At 37.0% G+C, this 15,594-nt stretch overlaps 1 protein-coding gene across 1 annotated transcript in view; it reads left to right on the top strand.

Moving 5' to 3' along the window:
* The first annotated feature begins 353 nt into the window (after window positions 1-353).
* SPATA5 (spermatogenesis associated 5) overlaps window positions 354-15,594 on the top strand; it is a 370,207-nt gene continuing 354,966 nt past the window's right edge. The window contains exons 1-7 of the mRNA XM_030313115.1: window positions 354-557; window positions 5,270-5,391; window positions 6,956-7,113; window positions 10,688-10,746; window positions 11,337-11,975; window positions 12,921-13,050; window positions 13,321-13,377. Coding sequence (XP_030168975.1) covers window positions 398-557; window positions 5,270-5,391; window positions 6,956-7,113; window positions 10,688-10,746; window positions 11,337-11,975; window positions 12,921-13,050; window positions 13,321-13,377 — 1,325 coding nt within the window. The 5' untranslated portion in view covers window positions 354-397. The remainder of the gene's footprint in view (window positions 558-5,269; window positions 5,392-6,955; window positions 7,114-10,687; window positions 10,747-11,336; window positions 11,976-12,920; window positions 13,051-13,320; window positions 13,378-15,594) is intronic.

The following is a 15,594-nucleotide window of genomic DNA, read 5'->3' as shown; positions in this document are numbered from 1 at the left end:
GAGATCACGAAGTCCTGTCCACCAGGTCCTCTCAGGAATTTGGCTGGTTCCAGGAAAGCTGAGGAGAAACTTTTCCACCTGTTTTTAAGTCAACAGACGTTTGTCCAGGAATAGGGAAGGCAGGCAGAGATTAAAAAAAATCCTCTCAGGAATTTACAATCTAAATGACGGTTGTGTTTACGTAATCCACCTTCCTTTGTAAAAGTCATAACCTCTTCAGCTTCTTCAAAGACGGCGAGTTCTGAAAACGCTCCGTTCTCCCTCTAATTGCGCTCCACTCTGGGGATTACGGTGAAGGGCGGAGCCTCGTTGACTTCTGCCCCGGAAGTTTTTCTTCCAGAGGCACGCGCACGTTGAGCCGCCTTTGCAGTTGCTTCTTTCAGGCTACCTTCTGATCATGTCTTCCAAGAAGAACAGAAAACGACTGAATCGAAGCGCAGAGAATGGTTCAACCTCACCCTCTTCTGCTTCCTCTTCTTCGGGGCCCTCGGCTCCTCCTGGGCCAGGCACCGCGGCGGCGGCTGGGACTCTGGTGGTGACCAACTTTTTAGAAAAGGGTAAAGAGTTTTGGGTGGGAGACCTGAGGCCGGGGGCGCAACCTGGGAAAGCGTAGACCTAGCGATGCCGCCCTTAAGATGCAGAGGCTTTTGAAAACTGGTCGAGACATAGGTGTGAGAGTAGCACAGAATTTTGTAAGATGCCCGAAGCCACGCCTACACTGAAGAAGTCAGGCAGAAACGGCTTATCCGTGGCTAAGTCAAGCCATCTCTTCTGTGAGTTGTTTTGAATTTGTAAGTTATACTTGAAAAACTTTACTTCGTTTAAGATGAACGACATATTTAACTGCGAAGTTGCTTAAAGCTAGCGAGTATAGGGTATACATACAGCAGAAAACTAGACACCCAGTTCAGTGAATATGTGGATGCATCTTCCTAAGAGCGTTGTGTCTGTGAGAATGAAAGCCTTTAAGGTTTTTTTTTCTTCTGTTAGACAGGTTCTGGTATTTAATAACAGCTATCAATTACATACTATTGTTATCAGTAGGTTACTTATGTCACACATATATCTCATTTAATCTTCACAGAAACCCTGGAAGATAGGTACAGTATCATTATGCCTATTTTACAAAGGAAGAATAGTTAACGTGATTGGCTCCAGGTTCCACAGGTTTACTAAGTGGTAGGCGGTATTTGACTCTGAAGCCATTATCCCAGATACCAGCCCCCTTGAGTTAAGAGAACGGATTTGCCTGAAAAGTTATTTAGTTGGTAAAGCTTCTGGGTTGAAGCTGTGTGTTACAGCTTCGAAAAAAACAGATCACCAGCCAACCTAGTGGCAAGATTTTTACTTCTGCCTAATGTTGATCCTAATCACAATTTTAGAGTGAATACGGTGTTTTCAGTTTCCTTTAGGGGGTCAGAGGACAACTTGTTCTGTCCTGCATATTCAACCTCTTTTTTAACTGGACCCTTTTTATTGAAATTTAAACCTGATTTCTCTTACATTTTAAATCAAAACAAAAGTTCTACATTTTCTTCTTATCACCACCCTCTCTCTCTGTCCATCCTTTCATTGCCATTTTTTTTTTAAGATTTGCTTTTAAAAAAAGTTTATTTACTTATTTTTGAGATAGAGAGTGTGTGTGGGGGGAACGGGCAGAGAGAGAGGGACAGAGAGAATCCCAAGCAGGTCTGTACTGCATGCACAGAGCCCGAGGTGGGGCTTGAACCCACCAACTGTGAGATCATGACCTGAGCTGAAATCAAGTGTCAGATACTTAACTGACTGACCCACCCAGCTGCCCCTTAAGATTTGGTTTTTAAATAATCCCTTCACCCAACATGGAACTGTATCTTACAACGTGGAGATTAAGAATTGCATGCTTTACTGACTGAGCCAGCCAAGCGCCCCTCATGCCAAATTTCTTTAATGGAGTAGTCTCTATCTCCTCATTTCTCACCTCCTAATTAGCCTATTTCTCTTTTGGTATCCATTCCATCATTCCATGGAAACTGTCCCTGCCATGGTCACTGATCATATCCATGTTGGTAAATACAATGGACAGCTTTTCATTACTTCCATTACTTGACCTCTCAGCAACTTTTGGTGTTGTCTACCATTTCCTTTTTCTAAAAATAGTTTAATTTTTGACTTATGTGTCATTAAATGTTCCTAGTTTTTCTCTGTCCTTTTGTTGGTATGTAGTTTTTCACTTTCCTTTGCAGGCTAATCTTCTACTTGGCTGCCAGATGTTTCAGTTCTTCAATTTTTTAGTCCTGAAACCCTTTTTTTTCTCTGTACAAATTTTTCTTGGGCAAGCTCATCCAATGTCCATAGTTTTCCATCTATACCCTCATCATTTTTGTAATTATATTTGTAAAATATACTATTTCTGAGTCTTTGTTCAGTTGTCTCCTAGACCAATACTAAAACTTTGTAAGGAAGTTTTTAAAATATCATATGTAAAGCTTAGTGCTGTTGTAAATATAATAAAAAGAAATTACTGGGAAAATAAATTTAAAAATAGAAATTTTTATTAGATTCAACAGATATGTGATTAGTCTGTCCAATTGTAATAAAAGCTTCTAAGTAAACCCTTGTTTTCTGTATTTATCCTTTCATGAACTGGTAACAAATAGTTTGCTGATCACACTTTGTATAGCATTGCGCTATACCTCTTCTCTTGGATTTTTCAAAGGTACTTAAAGACTGACCTCATAAACGCATATTTTCACAACAAAACAAACTCAGGACCTGTTCAATTTTCCATTGTAAAATTCAGAATCCTAGGGGTCATCCATGACATCTCTTTCACAGATCTCACATATCCAGTCCACTACCAAGTTCTGTTTATCACCTACATTCCTCTTCTTTATTACCACTGTTTCTACCTTGATCTCAAACACCATCATCTGTCACTTGGACTACTGCACTAGCCACTCCCCATTTTTTTCCCCCACTGTGCAGCCAGAATGATCTTTAAAAACGAACATCTTGTCATGAGCTTGCTTTTCACCCCTAAGTGATCTTCAGTTGCTGTCAGGAGCCCAGCAGCTTCCTATCAGCCTACTTCCCTGGGAGGTCTTGACCTTCCTTACATGGCCCCTTCTTGTCTCCTGCCATTCTGCGTGTACTCAGGTATATAATTCTTCCTTCTGTCCAGTACTTTTCTGTACAAGCTGTTCTCTTTGTCAGGAATTCTCTTTATTCCCTCTTCATTTAGTTAATTCCTCTTCTTCCTTCAGATCTGAATTTCAACATTATTTCCTTGGAGAAGCATTCTCTGGTTCTTCCCAATTAGATTCCACTTTATAGGCTCTCCTGGCCCTCTTGGTCATTCTTTCATTGTATTAATTTTAGTTTACAACTACAGAATTATTCAGTGATTGTTTAATAACTCCCTCATCCTATTAGATCATAAGCTCTGAGAGGCCAAGGACTGTCTGCTTTTGTTCACTTTGTATTCCTAGTGCCTAACGTATTATCTGCCATGTTGTAGGCACATAGCAAATGTTTGCTGAAAGAACAAATGAAGAGTGGATGGTTGTTTGAAATGACCTTTACTGTCTCGTTAGTTAATTTGGCACATAAAGTGCTCAATAACGTATAGTTAATAGGGAAAGTGGATGTTGAGGTATATTTTTAAAGTATGGTTTTGGAGGAATGAGGACTGTAAGAGAATGTGTGGAGATGTATTAGGAAATAAGGCCAGTGAATGAGAGAGTTTGAACATGATCTTCATTGGTGATAAGGAGGAAGTGGAGTATTTAGAGAAGCCTGTGATTTGTCAAATTCTGGTGCATGGTGAATGTGCAGGATAGGATGGAAGGAAGAAGAAAACCTATAGTCTTGCCAAGGACTGGATATACCTGGGAGGTAATTTTCAAGAGGAAAGGGTAATTTATTGAGGTTTAGAAAGACAGAAGTGGCAGAAAAGTGAACATTATTAAGTCATCAAAAGGATTCTTTGGTGTTATTGATGAGTAAACTATGTTAAGAGACCTGATGCTCGTAGGAAAGTTGAATTTCTTTTCAGCCTCATATTGTGAAATATGCTTATTTTATAAAGTGTTCAGTACTGTTAATCTTAGCTCTGTGAGATGCTTTGTTTTTCTCAGCTGATGACAGAAAATAAGTGTGTTGTGTAGTTATTTTGTAGTGGCAAAAAATAATTAGATACACCTCATGATTTTATTTTTATTGACTTAGTTCCTTTTAAACTCAAAGTATCCTTTTTTTGATTATTAAGGAACACCAATATTAGAGAACTATGATTATGGTCTATGTGTCTAATAATAAAGTTTGTAACAAAGTTTGTGACAAGCTAAAATTTCGTAAGTGTTTCATTGATTTTGTGCTGAAAAGTAAAATGCTGTGTAGCCATCTAGTATGTTCACTGATTTCATGGATGTTTATTATGCGACTGCTATATTTGGCACTCCTAGGCATTGGAGATACAAAGATGAATTTGACCCAATTCCTGCCAAAGCAGCTCAGGGTTTAGGAGAAAGTCAGACTGAAAAACAAATGTATATTATGATGATAAATGCTAATATCTGACAGCATAGGGTGCTGAAAGAATCAAAAGAAGGACCAAATGTGTACTTGAGGAGGTGGTTGGGTGGGGGTGGACATATCAGCACATCATTTTCAGAAGTGTCGTCAGCTGGGCTGAATTCTGGTCCCTGTCCTTGGCCAAAGTTGAAAACACAGAATGGTCATTTTGGTCAGTGTGTACTTGCCTAAGGAATAAGACCTGTGTTCCTATTTTATCCATATGTTCCTGGGATTAGAAAAGAAAACTCTTGAATTGCTATCATGTGGATCAGAAGTGGAAATGTAACTTAACCCTCCAGAACCAAATGCCAGTTCCCCAGCTCAAGCCTTTGAATATTAGTAGCCAACTCGACTTAGAATCTGTAGTACAAAGGTTGCTATGCAAGTATGAAAAGCCTTGTTGCAGGTATGTGCAGTTCTTAAAAAAGTTAGAGATCATATTTCTTAAAAGATGGAAACTAATACCTACCCCATAAGACATCCTCTTTTAGTTAGCACTCAAACTGTCAGTCAGTGGACCCTTAGAAAGGTTTGGTTTTAAGTCTTTTCATTAAAATAAAGAGGATTGGAACTGTGGTTTCTCCAGAGTATGGTAAGTGCGTTCATTTGGTTATGTGGCTAGAAAATTTTAATTTACTCCCAACAGAAAGCAGGCTTTAATTTCAGTAGTTATAAAATAGTATGAAAATAATTTTCTTTCCCTTTTTGGTAGATGACAGAGTTCCCAAAACATTCCAAAATTCCCTTGTTCAACTTGGACTCAACACTATGAAATCTGCAAATATATGTATAGGTCGACCAGTGTTGCTTACCAGTTTGGATGGAAAACAAGAGGTAAGAGTGTTTTTCATTTCCTTAGTTTAGAAAGATTTGTGACTTTTTTTATTTTAGTTTTCAACAAAGTAATAAATGAAAAACTATATTTTAAATGACCCTCACATCTGTATAAACTTTTCCTTCCTTTGATATCTATGACTACCCTGGCAATAGTAGCCTCTAAATGTCATAATATAGACAGAGGCCTTTTCTCCCAAGGTGGTGACACACACTAGCAGCCCTGTCTCCTCCAGTTTGTTAATTGTATTTATTCATAGAAATGTTGTTTGGGAGTATGAGTGTCCTCTCAAATATGAGTGTCATCACAAATATGTGATTACTTTTCCTGTTTTCAGCTGTTTGTTCTTATTGTTATTCATTATATTTGAGGCTTGAAACCCAGAACCTTTCCTGGATCATTTTTGCCAGGTTGGTCTTTCCTGCTGCCGGCCTCTGCCTCTGCTATGTCTTCTGCTGCTTGATTAGTCAGTGTTCTCTCATCCAGTGGCGTCCTCTGAAAATGATTTGAAATCTATTAGGTGCTGATGGCACAGTTCTCATTCTTTTCATTATTCTTTTTTTTTTATTTTTTTATTTTTTATTTTTTTTTTTAATTTTTTTTTTCAACGTTTTTTATTTATTTTTGGGACAGAGAGAGACAGAGCATGAACGGGGGAGGGGCAGAGAGAGAGGGAGACACAGAATCGGAAACAGGCTCCAGGCTCTGAGCCATCAGCCCAGAGCCTGACGCGGGGCTCGAACTCACGGACCGCGAGATCGTGACCTGGCTGAAGTTGGACGCCTAACCGACTGCGCCACCCAGGCGCCCCTCTTTTCATTATTCTTAAAAAAGAAAAAGAAAAAAAGTTCTTCACTGTGTTTTGTGGAGACTATAAATATATGAGCTCAGACCACTATCTGGAGCTGGAAATCTTCACTTCTCTTCATTAACATTTAAGTCTAATGAGATCCAGGTTCCCATGAAGCTCTTGTGCCAGCTCCTTCACTACTTCCTGGATGAAGTTTATGTGCCAGGCTTACTGTTAGCTTGTCTTTAGTATTTTTTCCCATTTTCTTATTGCATGTTAATGCCTTTGTCTCTTTTTTGTAAATTACCTTTCAAATCTTCTACCTATTTCACCGTGGTATCATTCCTAATCTTCACAAAAAGACATAATTAAGTACTCATTTAAAAAGTTTTTTGGGGGCACGTGGGTGGCTCAGTTGGTTGAGCATCTGACTTTGGCTCAGATCATCATCTCACAGCTCGTGAGTTTGAGCCCTGCATTGAGCTCGCTGCTGTCAGCACAGAACCCGCTTCTGATCTTCTGCTCCCCTCTCTCCCTGCCCCTTCCCTACTTGTGCTCTCTCTCTCTCTCAAAAATAAGTAAATAAGTAAGTAAATAAATAAATAAATAAATAAAGTTTTTTGTAACTTGTGTCAGATTGTAAGTCCTTTGGGGGTGAGGACTGTGTTTTGCAGATCCATATACTTAGTTGTGCTTAGTTTTCTGCCTTATAAATTAATGATTTTCTATGAATATTTATTTTCTCATATTTTTATTTCCTGTGTTCTGGGCAGGTCTATACGGCCTGGCCTGTGGCAGGATTTCCTGGAGGCAAGGTTGGCCTGAGTGAAATGGCGCAAAAGAATGTGGGCGTGAGCGTTGGTGATGCCATTCAAGTCCAGCCTCTATTGGGTGCTGTGCTTCAGGCTGAGGAAATGGATGTGACACTCAGGTTTGGTGCTTTTCTTTGGTGACAATCTAAATGAGTGCTGCCCAGCAGAAATAGAACAAGAATCACAAATGTGAACCACATATATAATTTTGCATTTTCTGGTAGCCACTTTTAAGAAGGAAAATCAAGTTGGTGAAATATTTAATATGTAAGTTAGTCATTATTTCAATATTAATATTTAGTATTACACCAATTGTAAAATTTTATTTTAACTTGTAATAACTATAAAAAACTGTTAATAAGTTATTTTCCATTCTGTTTTTCAAACTAAGTCTTAAAAAATCCACTGTGTATGTTAAACTTGCCAGCACACCTCAATTTGGACTAGCCACATTTAAGTGCTCGATAGCCACACGTGGCGAGTGGCTAGTGTTCTACTGTATTAGACAGTATAAGCTAGATGAGTGCTACGTAATATATGGACTAGAGACTGTATTGCCGTGTGATTAGAGTCTGCCCTGATTTTTTTGGTGAGAGGAATTATTACCGATGTATGTTCCACAGTAGTTTTCATCTTGGATCGCAGTGTAATCAGAGATGTTGTAAAGGAGGGAGTAGATTACCGTGAATAGGCAAGAAATAAGTTTTAATCAAGACTGTTCAAGCAAAGTACCTGATTATATATTTTAACTCATTGATTATTCAGTCTAATAAAACAGTTATATTTATTAGATTTTGAAAGTCCCTCATCAAAGACTAATTGTTTGAATCACCTTATCAATGCAGTTAAAGTATATCACCAGTCATCTTGGATATTCTGTTTGCAAGAATCACAAAACATTTTCCAGTCATTAGTTTGATTTTAAAATGTTTTCTTCTCTTTTGGTAGTTTTGTAGATTTCAAGCTTGAGCATTAGCATATTTTTTTTTTCTTATAAACCAGGAAACATTTTTCAGAGAACTTAATAACATTTTAGCAAACAGTAAAATAAAAGGAAGAGGGGAAAGGAAAACTCAGCATGTGTTGTGCACCAGCTGTGTACTAGCACACACACATGCATACACACCTTTTCTTCTCTCATTTAATACTCCGAACATCCTACAAGGTGCCCATATTTATCCCTTTCTTAAAGATGAGGAGGGGAGCCTGGGTGGCTCAGTCGGTTGAGCGACAGACTTTGGCTCAGGTCATGATCTCACCGTTTGTGAGTTCGAGCCCTGCATCGGGCTCTGTGCTGACAGCTCAGAGCCTGGAGCCTGCTTCTGATTCTGTCTCCCTCTCTCTCTGTCCTTCCCCCTCTCACGCTTTGTCTCTGTCTCAGAAATAAACAAACATTAAAAAAAAAATTTTTTTTTTAAAGATGAGGAAATGGACTGGGTGAGAAGTAACTTACCCATTATTTTATGGGTTAGGTAGTAGTTCTACACAGATTAAATGGTATTTATCTTTAGAGTGTTTTGAGACAGTTGCTGCAGGTTGCAGGCATCAGTTGATTGGATTTTTGATGATCTAGCTAGTGTGACCTCTTGAGGGCGCAGCAGTCTTAGGTGATGACGATAACCTACTATACAGGGACTGTATGTGTTTAAATGGCAACTTGGTCTTTACAATTTTATTAAAAAATCTTGTGTTTTAAATGTGGCAGCAGAGCTTAGACAAGAAACTTAATTTCAAGTAAGATAAATCAGTAATTTTAATCTGTGGATCATACCCTTCGTTTGCTTCTGAAAAATTTTATTAGTAAGGTTAGAGCTCCTTCTAGTGGAAGTAATTTTATCTGCACCTATTCATTTTTTAAAAGCAAAACTTAGTATTTTTTCCATTCTTATACTCGTTTGTGAATATCTTCTATTCAGAGTTTAATAAATAGAAATGATTTAAATGTAACTGGTTTCAGAGTTCTATAAACAGAAGTGAATTTAAGCATTTAAGGAGATACAGTTTCCCGTGTAGTTTATATATACATTTGATTTGAAATTTCCCCCTTGTTCTTTTTTTTCTCTCTATAAGAATACACAGTCGATTCTCATTCTTAGTGCTAAGTATGTTCTATAAAGTTGCTGTGAGTACTGCATTAGCAAAGTATGTATATATTTATATTTAATGTTACATATTTATGTTTAAATATTTAACGTATGTTATATATAATAGCATATGCTAATAATGTTACTATATTTAGTGCGTATTTAGTATAAATATATACATATACATATCTTACCATACATTATAATCTCAAGACAACTCATTCTGATAGATTTTCACTTCTTTATTTTATAAAAGAGAAGTGGTAGTTCAGAAATGTTGAGTGACTTGCCGGAGGCCACCTCACTGACAGATACCAGTTAGGATTCAAATCTCCAGCTCACCCACGAGCTGCAGTTTCTGCTGTACACTGCACTGCCTCCTACCATCTCTGCCATCTTCTTGTTGTCTCTGGAAGAATGAAAACAAGAGTTCTTTTTCAACCTCAGCTAGGAAAGTGTTTAGTGACTCCATCGTTTTGCCTGCTCTACACATGTCCGTGAATGACTAGGCAAGCTCTTTTAGTATTGATTTTGGGGTTACAAATAAATTGTAGCAGGTGGGTGAATCTGCAAATAATGAAGTTGACACTATTGGTTTTGTTTGTTGCTGATAAAGTGATTGGAGAACAAGGCTTAGATTTGGACCAGATGGGTCTGCTAATATACTTCTTCTTGAGCTAAACTATCACTTTTCCACCAATCTCTGGACAACCTCACAACCGTAGCCTCCTCTGCTGGTATGGGCTACTTACATGTGCGGAATAAGGAAAAATGCACCTATTCTGAGAACTGTCCAAGAACATGTTTCTTCACAAGATTTTTAGATGTACCTACTTCCTATACTCAAGCAACCTTTCTGAAAAACAATCATTAGCTGGAAGAAAGGGTTCTCATTTTTCTGTAGGCATGCCCTTTCTCCAGAATAAAATTCCATTACACCATTACTCTCCCTTTTTCTTATTTGTACCTCTTCAGGTAATGTCCTTTAAGGACTTAATTTTCCAGAAAGATAAATTCTAAATTATAGAACAGAAGTGAAGTAATCTATGAGTAAAAGCCTTTCTCCAAGCTAGGCAATTTCAGAAAAGGGATGGTTAATTTAGATCAGTGTTTTTCAAATGTTGGCTATGACACACAATGAAAAATACATTTCATTGTGATCTAGTATATGTATACATCCACAAATATGGTGCACACATGTACTCACGTGTGTACCTGTATACATGAGTATATAGATGTGTATGAATGTATGTATAAGAAAGTAATGCTTTTCTAAGCAGTATTTACCCTTTCTATGTGTGATGTACTTTTGACATTTTGTATTCTATTAAAAAAATGCTGGATGAGATTGACTGAAATGATTTCATGATCCACTAATGGATAGTACTCTATATTTTGAAGAACATTGATTTAGGTCATTAGGACACCAAGTTGCAAATCATCTTTTCATGGCTATAAGAAATATCTGAAAAGCATAAATCATTCCAGTATTGTATAAACCATTTCCAGGTGACTAGGTCTGCATTACAACTATGTATATGTAATTTTATATTACGTTTTAGTTTCTGGTGTACTCGATGCTGATTTCTATTTCCCCTGCCCTTTATAGTGACAAAAATGTGGATATTAATGAAGAACAACTGACTGGTTGTCTTCTGAGAAAACTAGGTGAGAGACATATTTTAAATAGTTTTTTAAATTGTAAGAAGCAAGGTAGCAGTAAATAAAGTAATGTGTCTTTGAAGTCTTATATAGATCATAGTTATCTTCAACAGTGTGGAGAATGTTCTTCTCAATGAATTAATGTCCTTTAGAGATAGGGATTTTTTTCTCAATTGATTGGTAGTTGAGCAGTGGAGAGAATACATGATTTGTCTACGGACAAAGTCAGTGTTAGAACTGAGACTTTAACCTTTGAGCTCTTGGTCTTTCCTATGAGAAATGTTACCTTGGAGTATCAGGCAGGTGTGCCATTTTAGGTGAGTTTATTATTAGATATAGAATGCCTGGCTATGTGTTGACGAGTTGATAGGATTCTAGATGTATTGAGTGTGTGGAAGATTGTAAAGAGTTATCTTGTCCTTCTGTCTCTAGATAGTGCTCTATCAAATGGGAATATTAAGTTGTCTCTTTTTTATGGCAATTATTAATATGATTAGTTTTTCAGGAGTTTTATTAATAGATGGAATAAATTGCTATTTAAACATTAAATGGGTAAAAGTTATGCTAACATATATTTTTAAAAAATTATTTTCTAGATGGCAAGATTGTTTTACCAGGCAACTTTTTGTATTGTACATTCTATGGACGACCATGCAAGTTGCAAGTGTTGAGAGTGAAAGGGACAGATGGCATGATATTGAGAAGGCCTCAGAATGACACTGATGCTCAAGGAATGGCCTGTGAACAGTCCAACATAGACACCAGTACCCTGGATGTAGCCTTACAGCTGAGCCAGTTAGATCTGGAAGAGCCTCGGGATCCAACATCAAGCAGTACTCCTTGCAAACCAGTAGATGACAGAATGATAAATAAAGCTAGTGACATTTTTTCAGATGTTACACAGAGTCCTAGGGACAACAGTGGACTTGAACTAGCAGAGATCACAGGACTTAAATGTAGTTTTGAATTGGCCAAAGGAGGAAATGAGCAACTTGTTAATGAAGAGAGATTGCTAAAGTCAGCCTATGTGGGAACAAAGCACAACACTGATACTTTTTATTTTATTTCTTCAACAACGAGAGTGAATTTTACAAAGATTTGTACAAATTCAGAAGAGCAAGACAACCAATTCAAAGTAACTTACGACATGATAGGAGGCTTAAATAGTCAGCTGAAAACAATTAGAGAAATAATTGACTTGCCTCTCAAGCAGCCTGAACTTTTCAAGAGTTATGGTATGATTCCTTCAGCGTATTGCACCCAGAAGTATTAAATTCGAACTAAAAAGCAGTTGGCTCATTCCATTTAAATAAGTGTTCACTTTCTTTTCTTGTTTTTTTTTTTCCTGAGTAGTAGGTATGGTAGGAGGTGTGAGTTGCTTTGGGAGATGCCGGTTAAACTGTGAGCTTTTTTTCATGCTTTATCTCTTTAGATTGTAATGTGAGTTAGCTGCAGCCTTGTATCTTCTAATTGCATACTTCCACAATTGTTTGTATTGGATCTAGAATTGGTATCTTGTCATTCTAGATGAGCTGCAGTGACCAAAGAAGTAAACCAAACATTCAAATATGTTGGGTAAAATTTCTTTGTTAGGAAATGTAGCTGTGTACAGATCTATTTGCATTTAAGCAAGTGGTTAAGGGAGTGATTGGCTCCTAGGAAACTCAGGGATTCCTCTGTATGGTAATTGCCCAGATCCTCTGCATGTATTTGATGCCTACCATCTCTTTCTCTGCCTTTTCCTTTTTCATGAGTCTATATATAAATATGGAATGAACCCTTGGATTGACATTTTGCTAGTAATCTTTATATAGTCTAAGTTGGCTAGTTGGATGAAAATTAAGATTGATGGCTTGTTTTGGATGTCCTTGTTCTTGTCTGAGCTTTGTGTTCTGATTATTGAACTGTGCTGTGTGGGATGGGACATAGCAATTTTGTGGATGTCCAGCCAGTTTTTCACCAGTGTGCCTGGCCTGGTTGGGTCTACTGAGAGAGAAAAAATCATTTCTGGAGATCAGTGTTGGGGCCAGTTAGTACATTTTGAGGGGAAGGGGCAGGGTCAGAAGGTCTGACTCTTACTTTAGTTTTGTGATACAAGGTAAATTTACAACTCATGTTTGCAATCATATGATAACACAAGAAACCTAGTAATGTTGAATACAGTCTTCTTTTTCTTCTAGGAATTCCTCCACCTAGAGGAGTGTTACTCTATGGCCCTCCAGGTACTGGGAAGACCATGATTGCTAGGGCTGTTGCTAATGAAGTCGGAGCCTATGTTTCTGTAATTAATGGTCCTGAAATTATAAGCAAGTAGGTGCATAATTCAATAGAATAAACAGTTTTATTAAATACTTCTTAAATGTGTTTCAAAAAAATGACTGCATAGCATTCCCTCGGGATATTCATATGTTGAAATACTTTAAATTTGCTTTTAATTGTGTATAAAAATTAAGTTTTGAAAATAATTTTTGAAAGTAGTTTTAAGTATTCTGGAAATATATGAAAAGTCAGATGAACTTTTAAAGACAAAACTTTAAAAACACTAAAAGTTGGTCCTTAAATGTATTTTATTTGTTACAGATTCTATGGGGAGACAGAAGCAAGGCTACGTCAGATATTTGCTGAAGCCACTCTACGGTATTCTTTACATTTAGATGTTTGTAATTAGTAGTCAAGGATATTGTAATCAAAGTACACTTACTAACACTATATGAAGCGTGAAAGAACAGTACAAAAATAATACCGATAGCACTAGCAATGATTATAAATCTAATGAAGTTGTATTTAATGTATTTTTATCTAATTGTCTTGAAAGTTTGATAAGTGAGTTACTGAATTACATAAAGTAGGAGAATTAAAACAGATGTTAAGTCAGGTGATTTTGCTTGAGCATATAAATGTATGATTTTCTTTCTTTAGAATACCTAGAGTATTTAGGCATATCCAGTTTATCTAGTTGCCTTAGTAGATTGTATCATAGTAGCCCTTTATGCTTAATTTTTTTTTATTATAGTTTGCTTCAAAGAGACAAATATGTTGCTCTTTAGAAACAGTTCGCTTTGATTATTCCTCAGTTTAGGCTACCTGTTGCATTGCAATGAGTGTAAGAGTGTGGTCTATAACATGGTGTAATGTAATGTTATTTGTAATAAGGCTGTCTCTACCACTGTTTTGGTTTTTAACTTACCATAATTCTACTCTTGTCAAAGGAACTTTCATATTTAAAGTTTTTTTTTTCCCAGAGACAGCAGATGAAAAAAGTAGTTGGTTGTCCCAATACTAAAAATTTGAGAACCAGTGGTATACCTTATTATGTAGTTGTTTTTGTTGTTATGTTCCTGGAAGTTGAAGCTTTCTATTGTGAGAGAATTCACATCGTTTTATGGGAGAACTCATCATCTTGAGAGTTCTTTTTTTAATAGGCTAAAAAAAAAAAAAAGAGAGGGTGAGCATTTGGAATTTCTTTCTTTTTTTAATGTTTTATTTATTTTTGAGAGAGACACTGCGAGTCGGGGAGAGGCAGAGAGAGAGGGAGACACAGAATCCAAGCAGGCTCCAGGCTCTGAGCTGTCAGCACAGAGCCTGATGCAGGGGTTGAACCCACAAACCTTGAGATCATGACCTGAGCTGAAGTTGGATGCTCAACTGACTGAGCCCCCAGGCACCACCCCCCCCCCCCCCCTTTTTTTTAGTGTTTATTGGAATTTCTATTCCTTGGAATTTACACCTGCTTCAAGGGACATCTCTGGCCTCATCTTCTGAATTGTTGCAATCATAACAATTTATTGGGCATTAGCAGTCAACTTCTGTTTGGGCATAGACTCATGAGTAGTAGACTATTCTCAATAGTCTTCTTTTTATTGAGTTCAGATCTGTTAGAACAGTTAATCTAAGGTTTTTCATCCTATTGCCTTTGTCTTAATATTATTAATTAAAGCCCTAAATTTGATGCATTAAATTTCCTTTTTGTAGTTTTTTATTTTAATTCCAGTATAGTTTGCAGTATTATATTAGTTTCAGATGTACAATATAGTGATTCAGCAATTCCATATATCACCCATTGCTCATCAGGACGATTGTCCTCCTTAATCCCCATCACCTATTTCACCCATCCCTCTGGTAATCATCAGTTCTCTATATTTAAAAGTCTGTTTTTTAGCTTGTCTCCCTCTTTCTCACCCTCTCTCGCTCTATTTTTTTTTTCCTTTGCTCATTTGTTTTGTTTCTTAAATTCAAGGGTAAGTGAAATAATATGGTATTTGTCTTTCTCTTACTGACTTATTTTACTTAGTATTATATTTTGTAGCTCCATCCATGTTATTGCAAATGGCAAGATCTCATTCTTTTTATGGCTGAATAATATTCCATTGTGTATTAATACCACATCTTCTTTATCCACTCATTTATTGATGGACACTTGGGCTACTTCCATAATTTGGCTATTGTAAATAATGCTACTATAAACATAGGGGTGCATACATACCTTTGAATGAGTATTTTTGTATTTTTTTGGTAAATACCCAGTAGTGTGATTGCTGGATTGTAGGGTAGTTCTGTTTTTAACTTTTTGAGGAACCTCCACAGTGACTGTACCAGTTTGCATTCCCACCAGCATAAGGCATGAGGGTTCCTTTTTCTCCACATCCACACCAACGCTTATTGTTTCTTGTGTTTTTTATTTTAGCCAGTCTGACCAGTGGGAGGTGATATCTCATTGTAGTTTTGATTTGCATTTTCCTCATGATAAGTAATGTTGAGCATCTTTTATGTGTCTGTTGGCAATCTGTATACCTTCTTTGGAGAAATGTACGTTCATGTCTTTTGCCCATTTTTAGTTGGATTATTTGTGTTTTG

The sequence above is a fragment of the Lynx canadensis genome, chromosome B1, assembly GCF_007474595.2.
Source record: "Lynx canadensis isolate LIC74 chromosome B1, mLynCan4.pri.v2, whole genome shotgun sequence".
NCBI classification, from domain to species: Eukaryota; Metazoa; Chordata; class Mammalia; order Carnivora; family Felidae; genus Lynx; species Lynx canadensis.
Note: the sequence above shows the minus strand (reverse complement) of the source record. Positions and strands in the feature narration are given on the sequence as shown.